The sequence below is a fragment of the Moschus berezovskii genome, chromosome 14 (genome assembly GCF_049115385.1).
Source record: "Moschus berezovskii isolate FMDL1 chromosome 14, NW_MosBer_1.0, whole genome shotgun sequence".
NCBI lineage: Eukaryota > Metazoa > Chordata > Mammalia > Artiodactyla > Moschidae > Moschus > Moschus berezovskii.
Window position 1 is genome coordinate 84160262 of NC_142473.1, and position 16866 is coordinate 84177127.

General features: G+C 37.0%; 1 protein-coding gene and 1 pseudogene across 1 annotated transcript; both read left to right on the forward strand.

Annotated features, from left to right (window-relative positions):
• Positions 1-6189: 6189 nt before the first annotated feature.
• On the forward strand, positions 6190-7110 carry LOC129553707 (olfactory receptor 4P4-like; annotated as a pseudogene).
• Positions 7111-14256: 7146 nt separating this feature from the next.
• Positions 14257-15192, forward strand: LOC148775715 (olfactory receptor 4P4-like). The gene has a single exon (XM_088843550.1). It carries the CDS (start codon positions 14257-14259, stop codon positions 15190-15192), a length of 936 nt encoding a protein of 311 aa, XP_088699676.1.
• Positions 15193-16866: the final 1674 nt, after the last annotated feature.

Here is a 16866-nt window from a genome sequence, read left to right on the forward strand (position 1 = left end):
AAGAGTGATAAAAAAAAGAATGATATATATTACCACTTCCAGGAACATGGATGGACTTGGAGAGCATTATGCTAAGTGAAATAAAGCAGACAGAGAAAGATAAATACTGTATGATATCTCCTAAATGTGAAATTTAAAAGCTACGACAAACTAGTGAATATAGCATAAAAGAAGTAGACTCACAGATGTAGAGAATAAACTTGTAGTTACCATGTGGGAATGGCAAAATAGGGGTGGAGGAATGGGATGTATAAACTATTGGAGGCACGGTAGGATAAAGGATGTATTATAAAACATGGAGAATATAGCCATGACTTTGTAAATGAAAGTAACCTTTAAAATCGTATAAAAATTAAAAATTGCAAGAGTCACAATCATTCTAAAGATGCCATATAAGGGTGTATGCATGTGTGTGCTAAGTTGATTCAGTTGTGTCCGACTCTTTGCGACCCTATGGACTATAGCCCACCAGGCTCCTCTGTCCATGGTATTCTCCAAGCAAGAACACTGGAGTGGGTTACCATGCCTTCCTCCAGGGGATCTTGCCAACTCAGGGATCAACTTGTGTCTCTTACATCTCCTGCATTGGCAAGCGGATTTCCTCAGCAGTCAGTTCTTCGCATCAGGTGGCCAAAGTATTCGAGTTTCAGCTTCAGCACCAGTCCGTCCAATGAATATTCAGGACTGATTTCCTTTAGGATGGACTGGTTGGATCTCCTTGCAGTCCAAGGGACTCTCAAGAGTCTTCTCAAACACCACAGTTCAAAAACATCAATTCTTTGACGCTCAGCTTTCTTTATAGTCCAACTCACATCCATACATGACTATTGGAAAAACCACAACCTTTACTAGATGGACCTGTTTTGGCATCTTTAAAAGGTAATTATTTGTTTTCATTATCATATTTCCCTTAATAGTATGAATTTCTATTTATAGAGCATTATTAGTGATCAAAATTCTTATTTGAAACAGTATTGACCTAGCACTAATAACATTTTCTGATACAAATCTTAATACAAATTCCATGAAATGAGACTTGAGACTTTACCAAAATATTTCACAGAAGTTACTTAGTACTTCTTGCGATGGCTGTCAGGAGTAATAGGTTGACAGCATTTTTCAAACTGAAGCATATTGATATATAACTACATAATTAATTTTTAGTGCATAAAAATTATATATATATATATTTTAAAGTGATCACCAAAATAAGCCATTGATATTCATCACCCCACAAATTTGTAATTTTTCTCTTGATAATAATATTCAATATTTTATTTTTTAGCAACTTGCAAATGTAAAATACAGTATTGTTAACTAAAATCATCATTCTATACATCACATATCCAGGAAGGATTTATCTATTTTATAAATAAATTTGATAACTGTAACTTTGGACCTTTTGACTCTCTTCACCCATTTGTCATGCCCCTTCCACCCACCTCTGGCAACCCGCAATCTATTCTCTGAATCTATGAATTCAGGTTTGTTTGCTTTTTTAAGATTTCACATATAAGTACGATTATATGGTATTTGTCTTTCTGTGTCTGTCTTACTTCATTTATTATAATGCTCTCAGATTCCATCTATGTTATTAAAATGGCAAGATTTCTTTCTTTTGTATATGCATATACACATGTATGCATATATCACATTTTCTTTATCCAGTCATCTGACAGCGGACACTTAGGTAGTTTCCCAGTTGCGGTTATTGTGAATGATGCTGCAGTGAGAATGGGAATCATGTATCTCTTTGATGTAGCCATTACGTTTGCATTTTCTGTATATTCCACAATTCAGCCCAGCATATCAAGTTTCATTTAGTGTTCTTCTCTCTCTACATCATCGTTGCTCCTATGCTCAGTCTCTTAATCTGTTTGCTGAGGGATGTAAAGATGAAAACTGCCCTAAGAAGAGCTTAGTGTTAAACATTCTAACCACATCTTAGCAACAACAACAAAGGTGCGGGGAGGGACAGCTGGATGAGATATATGTGGAGTCAGAGAACAAGAGATTGTTTCACAGATTGATTATTCCACTGGTACTGTTTTATAAAGTGACATAAATAGGACTTCTGAGCTTCCCTGGTGGCTCAGAAGGTAAAGCGTCTGCCTCCAATGCGGGAGACCCAGGTTCGATCCCTGGGTTGGGAAGATCTCCTGGAGAAGGAAACGGCAACCCACTCCAGTACTCTTGCCTGGAAAATCCCACGGACCGAGGAGCCTGGTAGGCTACAGTCCACAGGGTCGCAAAGAGTCGGACACGACTGAGTTAAAATATAATTAATTTTGTTGGATATTGAGATGATGTGATCAGGGTTACATGCCTAAAAATCGTCTGGGTTATAGTAATTAAGTCACTACTATATTAAAATGAATACTATAATGAAAAAAGAAAAATAAAAGAGGAAAGTTAGGTTTAGTGCTTTCTGTATTCATCGTCAAAAACTATCGTAACTTCTATCTCTTGAGAATCACTTAACATACTTTTCTACACCCCGGTTTCTTCATCTGTGCAATGGAGCTGATAAGAGTTATCTATCCCTTAAGGTTGATATAAATATCAATAAGCTAAACCCCATCAATTGGCTCATACCTTACAGAGAGTAAATATTTACTATTATTAATGAGGCTCACAGAGCAGAGCAGAAGCAAGCATTAGTTTTGAATATAGGTGTAAAAGGAGGAAAAGCTGTTGAAAAATTATGAGAGCAAAATTACACAATGCTCAACTCCAATGTTGGCAAATTAGTCTAATAAGTTTTTTGTAAACCTAGGAAGATATGAAAGAAAGTTCTATATATCTGTAATTTGCCAGAAAAAAACATCTTACCTGGAAGTACATTAAAGAACATTCATTTTGCCCCCTTGGAGACAAAGATGAAAACATTACATGAGGATGGATGAAAATTATTTCTTAACAAAAGGACTGACTACAGGTTTCCTCATATAATAATAAGGAGAAAGGAAACTCAAATTGCGTAAATAGCAGATCTCAGTCATCGAGGGCTTCTAACATGCTGCAGGTTTACCTCTTTTTGCAGGGCATTTATAGTCCACTTCTAGAGTTGCTCTGATAACTTAGATCTAAAAGGACATTGGTGGGTGGATTATTTGGGAACATACACAGAGTTATTGTTGCTGTTTAGTCGCTAAGCCGTGTCTAAATCTTTGCGACCCCATGGACTGTAGCCTGTTAAGCTCCTCTTTCCATGGGATTTCCAGGCAAGAATACTGGAGTGGGTTGTCATTTCCTTCTCCAGGGGATCTTCCTGACCCAGAGATCAAACCCACATCTCCTGCATTGGCAGATGGATTCTTTACCACTGAGCCACCTGGGAAACCCAATATACATAATTAACTTGAACTAAGTAAGCAACCTTTTGGGAAGAAATATATGTACCTTTAGGATATAAAGTTTACTTAAAACTTCACAGAGTTTTGTGCCTAAACCTCTCAGGAATGATGTGGTAATATAAATACAGAGTCTATAAAACTCCATTTGAGTAGTTTTGGATAACAGAATACTCTTCTTATCCTCAAGCTTTTTTTTCTGTGGAATAACCCCCCATCATTTATTTGATTTGATGGTGTTGTAGGGGACAGTAGTTACTAAAATTATGTAAATGTTGTACTATTTCTTTACAGATCGGGAAAAATTAGAAAGTGAAGCTCAGCAGTAGCATTCAAGTCAGAAACTTGAAATCACTTGAGGAGTTAAAGGACTATCATTTCAATGAAGACAGGACAGAAACTATGCAAGAAGAACAGATTGAAAATAAGTGCAGAGGAAAATATGTGAGTAAATTAGGTCTTTTTCTTCCTTGCCAGGAGCTTCCATAAATATGTGGCATTTCTTGCAAGGTGCTTTTAACAACTGGGTTAAGAAAATATTAGTTAGCTGCTGCTTTTAAAATAGGCTTTATTGTGACTTCTATAGCCTAGGAAATTTTTTGATTAAGGGACCAGGAAATTCAAGGAGGGTCTGAGGGTAAACTGAGGGTGGAGAACAGATTCTGGAAAAATAAGATCAAAGCCATAAAATAATACTGCAGGATGAGTGCATATTAAAAAAAGGACACATTATAATTCAAGGGAGAAGGTCAGTAAAACATGAAGCAATATTAAGCTAATTTTTATTCTGAAAAAGACATAATAGCGGAAAGGGCTATTAGAACAATGGAGCTAATTTCTTCATTTCACAGAACCAAGTTCACAGACATGAGTGGCAATGTTAGGACATGCTCCTAAATACATTTCTCCTACCTATTATTTTACATGGCTAAGAGTTGAGATGCACTGTTAGTGCTCACACTTGAGAGAATATTAAATTGCTTCCTACAGAAGTAGATGAACTGTATGCTTGTTACATTTTTGAGTGGCTTTTTTATGAGAATTTGGAGCTGACTTGGTTTGTGGTTTCTCATAGAGACTTTAGCCTAACTATGTTCTGTGTTTCCATTTATACATTTTTTAAATTTAAGTTTTTGTGACTAGAATGGAACAATGATTGATTAGGGAGATATCATACTTTTATCTATAAGGTTTAAGAAATCTATGCAAACTTCAGAGCTGGGTGAAGTGGGGTTAATGTTAAATCTATTTGTCGCTTTGCTTTTTTTTTTTTTTCCTTTTTGAAACTTTGTAAAACAGGCAATGGAGTCAGAAAAGTTAAGCTATAAACCCTAGTTTGCTGCAGACTAGACATGTTATTATATACAAATTATTTAACCTCTGAACATTATTTTTGTGTACATTTAACACAATCATCTTGCCATGTGTATACTATTTTATGCTTTTTTAAAAAAATCTTTCTCACTTGTGATCAGAATTGTCCCAGAGCCAATCTGAATTCTAAACAATATTTTTCTTGGGTTTAAAGAGAAAAAAAGATTAAATATATTAACTAACTTGCAAAATTTATGTCTGAATTTAGTGGCTTAGTTAAGACATATAACGAGGGATACCCCCAAAATACAATGAATGATTAGATTGTAATCATTATTTTTAAAGACATTAAAATATGTGAAGTTAATCATAGTAGTCCTATGTCAACGAGGAAGATGAGTCAAGGAAGAATGTCTGGTAAGAAATTAGCATAGCTATAGCCTTCTAGATAAAAAGAGAGCTAACCTTCAAGGAAAATTTTCAGTAAACTCCTAATAAATGCAAATTGATGAATTGGCTTTTCTGAGACTATTCCTAATTTTCCTTTAGATAGAAATTTAAAATTATGTAAATGCTTTAATATGTTTTAGTCATGATAAAGGACATATTTGAAGTATACAGTGAATGCTTCAAGCCAGTAGTATATTCAACATTATTATTTTATTCAAATTAAAATGAACAGCCTTTCTACTTACTGGCTAATATACCATGGTCTGATTGGGGGACTGATCAGAAGCTACTTCTCAATACATTTTTCTTTAAACAAATTCCTAAAATTAGTTTAATTTTAATTTAGCAGAAGCTCTTAAAATTCTGCAATGGAAACAAATTTTATTTCTTTTAAAATTCTATCTCTGTTACAATGCAATTATTCACCATGTAGGTAGCAATGTTAACTTAATCAGTCATAGGGAGAATTGAACCAGACATCTAAACAGAAATCGATCAAGAAGCCAAGTATGAGGTTGATTATGAAAATATATAGCATGAAAATGCAGACACCATGATGACATCTGAAAAGAATTTAGCCTAGCTTATCTTTATTATTTATTATTATATAAGTTTTTGATGGAGCACATTGTTAACCAACCACTGTCATCTTTTCAGAAGCATTCAAAACTCTATTGTGGATTGATAAAAGACATTCACGTCGACTAACACTGATGCTGATCACAATTTGCTGGAAGAACTAGCAGAAATCAGTCAGTATATATTAACACAGATTCTTAGTAAAAAGTATTTTGAGTACCTGATTTTCATTCAGAGACACTTAAATGAGTCCTACATGAGTTTGAGTGTACTCCGGGAGTTGGTGATGGACAGGGAGGCCTGGCGTGCTGTGATTCATGGGGTCGCGGAGAGTCGGACACGACTGAGTGACTGAACTGAACTGAACTGAAACCTATTAATAATTAGTACGTTTAAAATTATAGGATCGTTACTCTTCTCAATAAGCATTTCTAAATATTCGTTCATGAATTATATCATTTCAGGTGATTGATGTGTTCCATCTACACTAACCATGGAAAAATGCAATCATGTCACCGTATTTATTCTTTGGGGACTTTCCAAAAACAAGAACACTGAAAGTCTTTGCTTCGTCTTATTTTGCTACATTGCTATTTGGATAGGAAATGTGCTCATACTGATTTCTATCACCTGCAGTCCGCTCATTGAGCAACCCGTGTATTTCTTCCGTAATTACCTCTCAGTCTCTGACCTTTGCTACACGTCGACGGTGACACCCAAGCTAATAACTGACTTACTGGCAGAAAGGAAGACCATTTCCTATAGGAACTGCATGGCACAGCTCGTTACCATGCGTTTCTTTGGAGGCATCGAGATCTTTATCCTCACAGGGATGGCCCATGACCGCTACATGGCCATCTGCAGGCCCCTGCACTACCCCATCGTCACGAGCAGGCAGAGGTGTAACGCCATCATCAAGCCTGCTGTGCTGGGCACTTGGACACTCTGCCAGTCAGTTCCTCCTCACCGTCTTCCTACCCTTCTGTGGCCCCAGCGAGACTGATCACTGCTTCTGTGACGTGTACCCTTTGCTGAAGCTGGCCTGCTCGAATACCCGCATGATAGGTTTCTTCGTTATTGCTAATTCGGGCCTGGTTGTTTTGGTGACCTTTGCTGTCTTGATGCTGTCTTACTTCTTTATATTGATGGCATCAGGGCGTAGTCCGTGGGGAGCCGCAGCAAAGCTCTCTCCACTTGCAGTTCTCCTATCACCATTGTAGTCCTGTTTTACGCACCTGCGTCATTCATTTACATCAGACCAGCCACAACTTTCCCAGAAGAGAAAGTGTTTGCTCTTTGTTACACCATCGTTGCCCCGATGTTCAACCCTCTGATCTACACGCTGAGAAACACGGAGATGAAGAATGCCTTGAAGAAAGTTTGGTGTCCTCATGTACTTCTGGAAAGAAAGTAACTTTCTGAAGCTTTTCTGCATTTCATGACGAGGTTCTGTGAGACCGCGGCTGGGAATAGGATCCATTCTCATCACCTCTGCTTGGAGAGATAAGTGAAAAAAATAAAAGCATATCCTGTCTGTTGTTCTACACTGGCACCTGACATAATTTTAAGCATTCTTCTTTTTCTTACCCTCTTTCATCTGTCTTAAAAATTAAGGACTATGTTTATGCAAAATAGCCAGACTATGTGCTAAAAACAAAAAGTTACATCACATATTTAGCATCCTATTGAAAAAAGATAAAATAAATCATGCAATTTTTGTGTCTTAAAATGCTGAAAAACTGCATAAGATATTACCTTCAATTTTCAAACTTTTATTTGACTATAGATGCACGTCACTCATGTATAGTTCACCAATGGTCAAAAACTGACCAACACCATGTAATCAGCAGCCAGATTGAGTCAGAAATTATCAGTATACCGGAACTCCACCTCGTACCCTGTTTAATCACAATTTCCCCACAAAATCACTATCTTTATTTATTTATTTACTTTAAATTATTGTATTGGTTTTGCCATATATTGACATGAATCTGCCCCAGGTGTACATGTGTTCCCCATCTTGAACGCCTCCCTTCCACCTCCCTCCCCATCCCATCCCTCTGGTTCATCCCAGTACACCCGCCCCGAGCATCCTGTGTCATGCATCGAACCTGGACTGGAATTTATATCTATTTTTGTATTCTATAGAAAGAGCAATAGAGATCATACTCTTGTGTCCATTTTTCTATTATTGTGTTTGTAATGCTCATTCATTATGTTTTGACTTCTCTGATTGCTTTCATTGGTCTACAGCATCTCATTGCATGAATGTGACCATTAATTTATCCATTCTTTTGGTGCTAGGCATTTGGATCATTTCTCGCTTAGAGCTGTTAAGAGTAGCACTGCTTTACACAGTTTGGAATGTCTTTTGGTGTATATGTCTTCTGTTGTTTCTTTTCAATATGTTTTACATGGTAAATTTTCATACTTAAAATTTTAAGATGGTGGTGCACGCTTGTTTTAATAATTTTGCTGATATATTACTGACAAATTAAAATATATTAAATTTTAAAATGTCACTAGAAAGACATTAAGGTAGATGCAATAAAAGGTTTAGAAATATGTGAAACTTCTGATACTTTTAGAATTCATCACTGGGATCTGGGGTATATTAATCAATACCGATCAAACTGTCAATCACAGGTACAAAGAATAAGACTGTTAGAAAGATAGCTTGTACAATGGAGCTTAGGAAAAATTCTCAGAATGGAGTGTCGGGTAATGTTTACAAGATTAACATTTAGGTAATCGTCACTAGGAAATACTACAAATAAGATATTTACTAGAGGATATGGAGTTGCTTATCATAAGTAAAGCTGGAAAATTATTTACTTAGATTCTGAATAAAAAAAAAAAAGTATTTCAGTGGCCTCTAAATAAGGCAGTGGTTTCAGGTAAAGAAAGTATAAGCAGATGATGCCACCCTTAAAGCAGAACGCGAAGAGGAATTAAAGAGCCTCTTGATAAAGGTGAAAAAGGAGAGTGAAAAAGCTGGCTTAAAACTCAACACACAAAAAACAAAGAACATGGCATCCGGTCCCATCACTTCATGGCAAATAAATGGGGAAACAATGGAAACGGTGACAGACTTTATTTTCTTGGACTCCAAATTCTCTGTGAATGGCGACTGCAGCTATGAAATTAAAAGACGCTTGCCCCCTGAAAGAAAATCAATGACAAATCTACACTGTTTTAAAAAGCAGAGACATTACTTTGCCAAGAAAGGTCTGTATGTTCAAAGCTTCGGTTTTCCAGTAGTCATGTTCGGGTGTGAGAGCTGGACAGTAAAGAAGGCTGAGTGCCAAATACTGATGCCTTCAAACTGTGGTGGAGAACACGAGAGACCCTTGGACTGCGAGGAGTCAAACCAGTCCATCCTAAAGGAAAGCAATCTTGAATATCCACTGGAGGGACTGATGCTAAAACTGAAACTCCAATACTTTGGCCACCTGATGCGAAGAGCCAGCTCATTGGAAAAGACACTGATGCTGGGAAAGATTGAAGGCAGGAGCAGAAGGGGACAACAGAGGATGAGATGATTATATGGCATCATGGCATGGACATGAGTTTGAGCAAGCCCCAGGAGTTAGTGAAGGACAGGGAAGCAGTCCATGGGGTTGCAAAGAGTTGGACATGATTGACAACTGAACAACAACAAATGCTAATGCTGGTTTGCAATGCACACAAAAACACTTACATGTATACAAACACAAAATATAGACAATTACAACTTTCCAGAAACTTCTATTATAGCACAAAAGAGATAAACATTCTTGAATTCAAAATCAAACTGAAAGAGAAAATATTTAATTTTTTCCAAAAGGTTATGACCACATTAAAAAAACAACCTTGAATATAGGGGAAAATTATATTGAAAATGGATATTGCAGAGTATGATACAATGACTTCCTTTATTGAGGTCATCAGACAAAAATATAAAAATATTTATTATATAAAATTAATAATATTCAAAGCATGATATATGAATCTCAAAATTATCCAGGGTGTTTAAAAAATTAAATAAAAATAATATTTTAATTTGAAATTTGATGGATAAAACAAAAAAGAAAGAAAGAAACAGTAAATATCTTAAGAAATTTATCTTATGAAAAAAGCAGTTATTAACAAATTACCAGAATACAGAATTAGAGAGACAAGAAGATAGAGAATATCAAAAAGATATTAATATTCATTATCAGTGAAATAAAATAAAACTGAAAAACCAATATTTATCAAACTCTAGGGTTGGGATAAAAATGAGAAAAAAAATAAAGTGCTGATTACTGAAAATTTTCCAGATTGATGATAATGTTGAAAGAATGAAATATTGCCTTTTGAGCAGTGCTGATGGTCCTAGAGAGTGTCACGCTCGGTGAGATGAGTCAGACAAAGACAAATGTGATATGATATCACTTACGTGTGGGATCTAAAAACAATACAAATGCGTCATATACAAAACACAGGCAGACTCACAGAAGTAGAAAACAAACCCATGATTATCAAAGGGGAGAGAAAGGGGAGGGAGGACAAATTAGGAGTTGGGGTTAACAGATAAAAACTACTACATATGAAATGGAGAAGCGGTAAGTATTCACTCTGGCAACCCTCTCCAGCGTTCTTGCCTGGGGACTCCCAGGGACGGGGCAGCCTGGTGGGCTGCCGCCTATGGGGTCACACAGAGCCAGACACGACTGCAGCGACTTAGCAGCAGCAGCGTAGCACAGGCAATTGTACCCAATTTATGGTAATCACCTGTAATACTGACTCCCAACTGCCGATTCACATTGTGTGTATCTTCTCCCTTTTGCCGGAAGGGATGGAAGGGAAAGTTAATTTGGTTTGGTTCTTTACTCCTCCTTTTCTTTGGAAAACCCAACCTTCCACTTGAGAAATGGAAATAAATATGGAAGTAAATAACCTGGGACTGAGAAGAATAGAGCGCCAGCTGGTTAGTGTTTTTATTAAGCGACTCCTGTATCCATATTGTTTTGTTCATGACAATTATTCCAACTCTATATGTTTCCCTTTGATTCTTTTTGCTGTTCCCCTCTCAAGAAGTAGAGGCCACCTCCAAAGAAACCTCATGCTTCTTTAGGGCTACTAAGCCTCCCTCCTGCTTTTCAAACAAAAGCATTAGCTAAAGATGGCAGAATTTCCTGACCTTCCTCAGGTCTGAATAAAACGATGCCCTCTAGAGACCCAGTGCCCAGAGCCCTGCTAAAGCAAAATGAAAAGCAAATTTACGTACTGAAAATTCCCAGGAGGCCTGAGGAATAAACCTTGGACAACTGGTTAGTGATTATAGCCTTAGAAACACTTTTGGGAAAACAAATGCCCTTTGCCTTCAAAGAATGAATTCTTATAATGCCCTGTTCATATGTGGCTCTTGCAGCTATCATTTCCTCCAAGCACAATGTAAAACAGATGACTCCTACAGAATGTACGTGCGCATTGCTTTGGCAGGTAAACAAAAATGTGTCTGGCTTACTCGCATCTCAGAGCAGGTGTAAAGAAATTATATCTGTAATGAAAAGATCAGATCACATCCCTGTGGAAAGAGTTCGTACTTCTCTGTGAGTTCAGGATGGATTCAGGGGTACCTAACTTTTGATTTCCCTTGCAAAACAACAGAGTTTCACCCAGGAAAACAAGCCTGAAGATATTTGCAGAGAATTAATATAGCTTTGTTTGCATCACGGATTTGTAGTCTCCCATTTCAATTCAGGTTTATATGATTGAAAAGGGTTAGCACAGCGCTTACCAAAAGTGGAGAATGTACCAAGCAGATATTTTCCTGAAGAGCTGGAAAGTTGCCTGAAGGCAACTCAGAATTGTCTTGATGTTTTTTTTGGGGCTTCCCTGGTGGCTCAGAGGTTAAAGCGTCTGCCTCCAATGCAGGAGACCCGGGATGACAGTTGTTTGTCTTCCGTTAATTCAGAAATAAATATTTGACACAATGGTAACATTTATTCAAATCCAAATATTGAAAAATTGGGTAATAAATTGGCCAGGTATAAGGATCTACTATTTCATCTAATGGCAAATGTGTGTGTGTTGAAAACATATAAGGGCCTGACAGTCTCGATGGAATTTACTATGATATACGGAGTTTGAATCAATGTGATTAGTTCTCCTTTTTATTTTACACTTCTCAGCTTTTCTAATTCTTTTGCTATTGTCTTTCTTAAAAACTATTTGCATAAATGTAATATATGAGTTTAATGTTTTGAAAATTTTTCTTCCGTCAAAGAAAGGTTAATTTTTCCATGACTGTAGTTTTATCCCCTCAATTTATTCATTAGATTAATTTTGTTATTGCCAATAATTGTAGAAATACTTGATTGTTCACCATAATTTCCTTAACAACATTCAATCAACAGTAAACAGCTAATCCTTTAACTGTACAAACTGAGACAGTGAAAACTACTGTGGTCAAATTGTAGGCAAAGATGTTGCAAATGGGTTTGAAATCATAATTGCTAATCTCCATCTTAATTCTTGTAACTTCATAGATGTATTTTTAGAGTGATCTAGCATATCACCTGTAATCTATATTGCAAAGAATTTGAAATATAGATTCAAATAATTCCACCACTGCTGCCCTTCGTGATGCCTTGTCTGCTCTGTTTCCATCCAGAAGAGGCATCAGCAGTCTAAATGTAAACCGGATTATTTCTATGAGCTACTGTTTATTAGCTTTCTGATTGGGGAAATTGATTCAGCTACTTTTTATCAGATTCTTTTGTAATGGAACAAAGGGATCATGTTCCCATGATTAAGTCTTTCTAATAACTAGGTTCCTTCTTATTTAATAGTTCTCTTTATATCAATGTACTTAAATTTATTAAAATGTAAGTTTTTATTTTTTTGCTGCATAATAGACATATCTTATGACTATGATTGTGACATTTTTTAAACAAACCACACAACATGAATACATGCTATTTAACTACCATGATCAGTGGAAAATCTGAGGAAGAGATCTGCTGTCATTTTGTTAAAAGTGGAGAATAGCAAGGAGAGATGTTAAGGATATAATATGACCAAATCAAAAACTCCTTCTTCATGGAATCAAATAGATGAAACTAAAATGGTACCAAATGTGTTTTATTGTCTTATCTATTCGCTAGTTAAAATCACTTTAAGTATTGTCAGTAATATAGCTACACAGCGTGGTTAATGATGAATTTGTTAATTTCTACGTAACTCTGCAACAACAACAAAATTTTATATTTTAAAAACCTGTCTGTGATGGCTGGGTATGGTCTTCACACCTGATCTAGGAGTAAGGTAGGAAGACCTTCTGGATTTACCAGGGTGAAGAGCAGCATTTAGATGAGTTTTCCTGTATGTAGTGCATATTTTTCCACTCCCTTATACTTTATGTCTTAAAAATCATGCAGAAGTATGATGCAAGCAGATTCATGAATCAATCCTCATTCATTTAACACATAACAGTCGAACGCTTCCTGACCATAACGTATGCTGTATCATTTTATAACATCATCTTTTATTCAATTTCAGTGATTAAACAGTAAAATATAAATGTATAAAACACATAAAAGGTTCAGGAATTAAACACACCTGTGTAATTATAAGCAATTTTCTTTTTCCTTTACTTATTAAACAACTAATTTTAACAAATGTACAGTTTACTACAAAAGTAGTGACTTTAACACTTAAAGGTTAAATAGAAGAAGGGCATATATTTTACAGTTATTTTTAGGATGTAAATCATTGACAACTTTCCAGTGTTTGTGATCAAATATTCTAACTTATTTGACTTACAAGATTGGTTTGACTTATAAGACTTATTTGACTTATAAGATTATGTTTCTTTCACTAGTGGCAAAGAAATCAGCTGTTTTGCAAATAAATTGTCCACTCAAGCATTTCAAAATTCAGAAAAATCAGTCATAAATTTGTTTATATTTCTTGTACTTATGCATGAAGAAAATGCAGGGGTAGTCAATATCTTGTTGGAGAAAGAAACATTATATAAAATGAAGACTGCATCATGTACAAAAAAACACGTTTAATATATTAATATGTCACATGCCCAGAAATGAGTAAATAAATATTCATTTTTCCCAAAATATTATGCTGCTGCTCCTTAATCACTTCAGTTGTGTCCAACTCTGTGTGACCCTATGGCCTGCAGCCTTGCAGGCTCCTCTGCCCATGAGATTTTCTAGGGAAGAATACAGGAATGGGTAGCCTTTCCCTTCTCCATAATTTTTCCCTTTCCCTTAAGGAATTAGTGATATGTTAATCATTAAATTTAAAACCTGAGGAATACTGAAGAGAATACATATTTAATTACATCAATAGACTAGAATATTTTGATACAAAAGGAATCTATGGGGCAAAAAAGTCTATAATTTCCTATAACAGGTACAGTAAATACCTTATGGATTTGCTTCAATGATATGTTAATGGCTATAATTTTACAGTAAACTTGCTATAATTTTACTGTAAGTGTTTCATCCAAATGTGTGTGCTGGTTTTTCTTTCAGGTACTCAACAATTTTTGCATAATACACATTAAACTCAGCATATGGCAAATCAGAGGAATGTATCAGAATTTATTTTTATGGGGCTTTCCTCTGACCAGAATATGCAGATGTTTTGCTTTGTGTTCTTCTTATTCGGTTATGTTGCCCTGTTGGTGGGAAACCTTCTGATCCTTGTCGCCATCCGATGTAGCCCTCTGTTTCACCAACCAATGTACTATTTCCTCAGCCACTTATCCTCCATGGACATCTGCTATACCTCTTGTGTGACACCCAAACTGATCAGTGACCTGCTTCTGGGAAAGAAAACCATCTCGTATGGCAACTGCATGCTGCAGGTCTTCACCATGCACTTTTTTGGCATCATCGAGGTCTTCGTCCTTACAGTCATGGCCTTTGACCGCTGTGTGGCCATCTGCAAGCCTCTGCTCTACATGATTATCATGAACAGGACAAAGTGCAATCTCCTCATCCTGGCAGCTTGGGCTGGCGGGGCTGCCCACGCCTTTTCTCAGTTCTCTATGATAGTCAGTTTGCCCTTCTGTGGCCCCAATGAAATTGACCACTACTATTGTGACATCTTTCCTTTGTTGAAGGTTGCCTGTACTGATACCTACATCACTGGTGTCCTTGTGGTTGCCAATTCGGGAATGGTTGCCTTAGTAACCTTTGTTCTCTTGTTTGGGTCCTACGTCACTATATTATTCACCTTAAGAAACCACTCAGCTGAAGGAAGGCGCAAAGCCCTCTCTACCTGTGGGTCTCACATCACTGTGGTTGTCTTATTTTTTGGTCCTTCAATCTTTGCCTACCTCAGACCCCCTACCACTTTCCCTGAGGACAAAATATTTTCTCTCTTTTATACCATAATTGCTCCTATGTTCAATCCCTTAGTCTACACTCTGAGAAACACAGAGATGAAAAAGGCTATTAGAAAAGTTTGTTGTCAACAGATATTTTCAGAAGAAAAACATAATTGATTTCTTCTACTCGATCAGTCCTGGGTGTTCACTGGAAGGACTGATGTTGAAGCTGAAACTCCTATACTCTGGCCACCTGATGCGAAGAGCAGACACATTTGAAAAGACGCTGATGCTGGGAAAGATGGAGGGCAGAAGGAGAAGGGGATGACTGAGATGAGATGGTTGGATGGAATCACTGACTCAATAGACCTAGATCTGGGTGGACTCTGGGAGTTGGTGATGGACAGGGAAGCCTGGTTTGCTGCAGTTCATGGGGTCATAAAGAGTCGGACATGACTGAGCAACTGAACTGAACTGAACTGATCTCGATATGTTAAAAAAATTATGCAAGAGTAAATGGGGGCTTGGAATCATAGAGTTCTATGGCTTTGAGAATGATTTGAACTCAAATTTTCCACTTTATAAATGTAAGAGGTGAGGAAATGAAGAAATATAAGTTTCAATCTTGTCTAACCCATAGTGAACTATGAGGCTAATGAGAATTTTCATAATCATTCATATGTAAACTTGGGGACAAGACAAATTGCTGATATTCTCTGGACACGCAGAAAATTAAGAAAATGTAAGTTCATAAAGCTCTTCTCTGGTGGCCCAGCAGAAAAGAATCCACTTGCAATGCGGGGGATACAGGTTCAGATCCCTAGGTTGGGAAGATTCCCTGGAGAAGAAAATGGCAACCCACTCAAATATTCTTGCCTGGGAAATTGCAGAGGAGCCTGGTGGGCTCCAGTCCATGGGGTTGGAAGAGTCGGGCCCAACTGAGTGATTAAACCACCACAAGTTCATAAAGGAGACATTACTTTTCAGTATTGAGCTCCGTTTGGTGAAATAGTTAGAAATTGAAGAAAGTGGAGAAAACCACTAGACCATTCAGGTATGACCTAAATCAAATCTCTTATGACTATACAGTAGAAAGTGAGAAATAGATTTAAGGGACTAGCTCTGGTAGAGTGCCTGATGAACTATGGACAGAGGTTCATGACATTATATAGGAGACAGGAAACAAGACCATCCCCAAGAAAAAAAAATGCAAAAGAGCAAAATGGCTGTCTGAGGAGGCATTAAAAATAGCTGTGAAAAGAAGGGAATTGAAAAGCAAAGGAGAAAAGGAAAGATATACCCATTTGAATGCAGAGTTCCAAAGACTAACAAGGAGAGATAAGAAACCTTTCCTCAGCAATCAATGCAAAGAAATAGAGGGAAAAAATGGAATGAGAAAGACTAGAGATCTCATCAAGAAAAATTAGAGATACCAAGGGAACATTTCAAGCAAAGATGAGCTCGATAAAGGATGGAAATGGTAAGGACCTAACAGAAGCAGAAGATATTCAGAAGAGACGGCAAGAATACACAGAAGAACTGTACAAAAAAGATCTTAATGACCCAGATAATCATGGTGTGATCACTCACCTAGAGCCAGACATCCTGGAATGTGAAGTCAAGTGGGCCTTAGGAAGTATCACTATGAACAAAGCTAGTGGAGGTAATGGAATTCCAGTTGAACTATTTCAAATCCTGAAAGATGATGCTGTGAAAGTGCTGCACTGTGTGATACAGGATGATTGGGGCTGGTATACTGGGATGAATCAGAGGGATGGGATAGGGAGGGAGGTGGGAGGGGGGTTCAAGATGAGGAACACATGTACACCCAGGGAAGATTCATGTCAGTGT